General features: G+C 41.7%; 1 protein-coding gene across 1 annotated transcript; it reads left to right on the forward strand.

Moving 5' to 3' along the window:
• The first annotated feature begins 783 nt into the window (after positions 1 to 783).
• On the forward strand, positions 784 to 1,383 carry LOC149177963 (uncharacterized). Its single transcript, XM_089421934.1, has one exon. The coding sequence runs from the start codon at positions 784 to 786 to the stop codon at positions 1,381 to 1,383; it is 600 nt and encodes a 199-aa protein (XP_089278060.1).
• The last annotated feature ends 276 nt before the right edge of the window (positions 1,384 to 1,659 follow it).

Below are 1,659 nucleotides of genomic sequence, written 5' to 3' on the forward strand. Positions count from 1 at the left end.
ATTTAAATAGACATGGTTCATTGATTGACTTTGATACTTAGTTCACAATTTGATACTTTCTCATGTCCGATTCGAGTATAACTTTTGATAAGATTTCTCCTCGGTTGGCGATATTCCATACCTCATAATGAAAGCTATATTAAAAATGAGGTTGTGGGGATTCATGTTTCTTTATCAAGAGACCACCGCTTTTAAAAAGCCATATAGTTTATCGTAATCTCTATTTTAAAAAGGCTTAGAGCTCTATCTTCATCTTGGGAGACCAAGATAAGGTAATGGAATAAGCATTAATATCTCCGTATTGAACGCCACAGATCTGTGTATATATAATCCCTCTTTGCTAAAAAGGGCTTAGAGCTCTATCTTAATCTTTGGAGACCAAGATAAGGTAATGGAATAAGCACTAATATGTCCATATTGAGCGCCACAGATCTGTGTATATATATAATCCCGCTTTGGTTACATCGAATTTGGTAAATTTTGCGTAATTAAAGGAGATTCTCTCTCTCATTCATAATGCCAGCGTTTTCATTTGTCAATAATGCTACATTTTCCACGAACGCACCACTCACGCTTTTATATATGTATTCACCTCATCTTCTCACACCAGACCAACCACTACCCTTCTCCTCAGGGTTTCGATCTCAAGTCTTAGAGATCCGGTGTTGTCACCTTTTCCCATCTTTTATTTATCATTATTCCCCTCAGTCAATCAATAGCTTCGAGGCGTAGATAGACACAGCCGCAAACAGACGATATTTAAAAAGCAGCTTGAAAGCATCAATGGGGAATCATCTGTGCTGCGCTAAACCGTCCAAAACCACCGCGGTAGCGAGAGTTATAAGGTGGCCCGATGGCGGCTTCGAAGAATATAGGAAGGAAATGAGGGTGGGAGAGTTGATGATGGACAATCCCCAGCAATTCGTATGCGATTTCAGAGATCTCCAAGCAGGGCGTCGCATCGTAGCACTCCCTGCAGAAGAAGATCTGTTGTTGGGAGGCGTCTATGTTCTCCTCCCAATGCAAAAATATTTGTGTCGCGTACTGTCGCCTTCAGATATGAGCTCGCTTAATTTGTTAGCATTTCAATGCAATTCCGGCCACGGAAAGCTCTCTTCCAACTCCAAAATTTTCCCATCACCCGGCACATGCAATTCATATGAATTTCGTTCAAAGAAAGGCGGTAAGGGAATAGCAGATCAATTAAAAGAGAAAGTAGCGGACTTGGACGTCATGGTGCCAAAGTTGGAGATAGATGAAAACAAAGAACAGCCGTTAGTGATGTGGTTGTGCGAAAATAGGGTACGAGGGATTAGGTATTGGAAACCGTCGCTGGACACAATAAAGGAGTCCCCGCGTGTTTGCAAACCCTATAGTGTCTGAATTTCAGGTTATGTTGGATGCTTCAATTTCTGGGGCCATCGACATAAACATTTGATATTTGGGCCTTCCTCGGATTGCGTAAGCAAATTATAAGCTATTCCGAAACAACACGATGTTGAAGTTCTAACGAGGATAAACGTCAAATTGGAGACCCGGCTTATCTGACCATCTCTCTTGGTAAGTGGATACCATTGGGATTTATGGCGCCGACACAGTTGTTATTCTGGACCCTTCAATGTTTCGCTCATAGAGCGTTCCTGTAGATCTCGGATAAGC

Source organism: Pinus tabuliformis, chromosome 4_1 (assembly GCF_031772625.1).
Source record: "Pinus tabuliformis cultivar Carrire ecotype Pingquan chromosome 4_1, CPIR1, whole genome shotgun sequence".
Taxonomy (NCBI): domain Eukaryota; kingdom Viridiplantae; phylum Streptophyta; class Pinopsida; order Pinales; family Pinaceae; genus Pinus; species Pinus tabuliformis.

What these genes read in the sequence shown, in the direction of transcription:
- LOC149177963 (XM_089421934.1), top strand. Translation starts at nt 784, where the DNA reads ATGGGGAATCATCTGTGCTGCGCTAAACCGTCCAAAACCACCGCGGTA.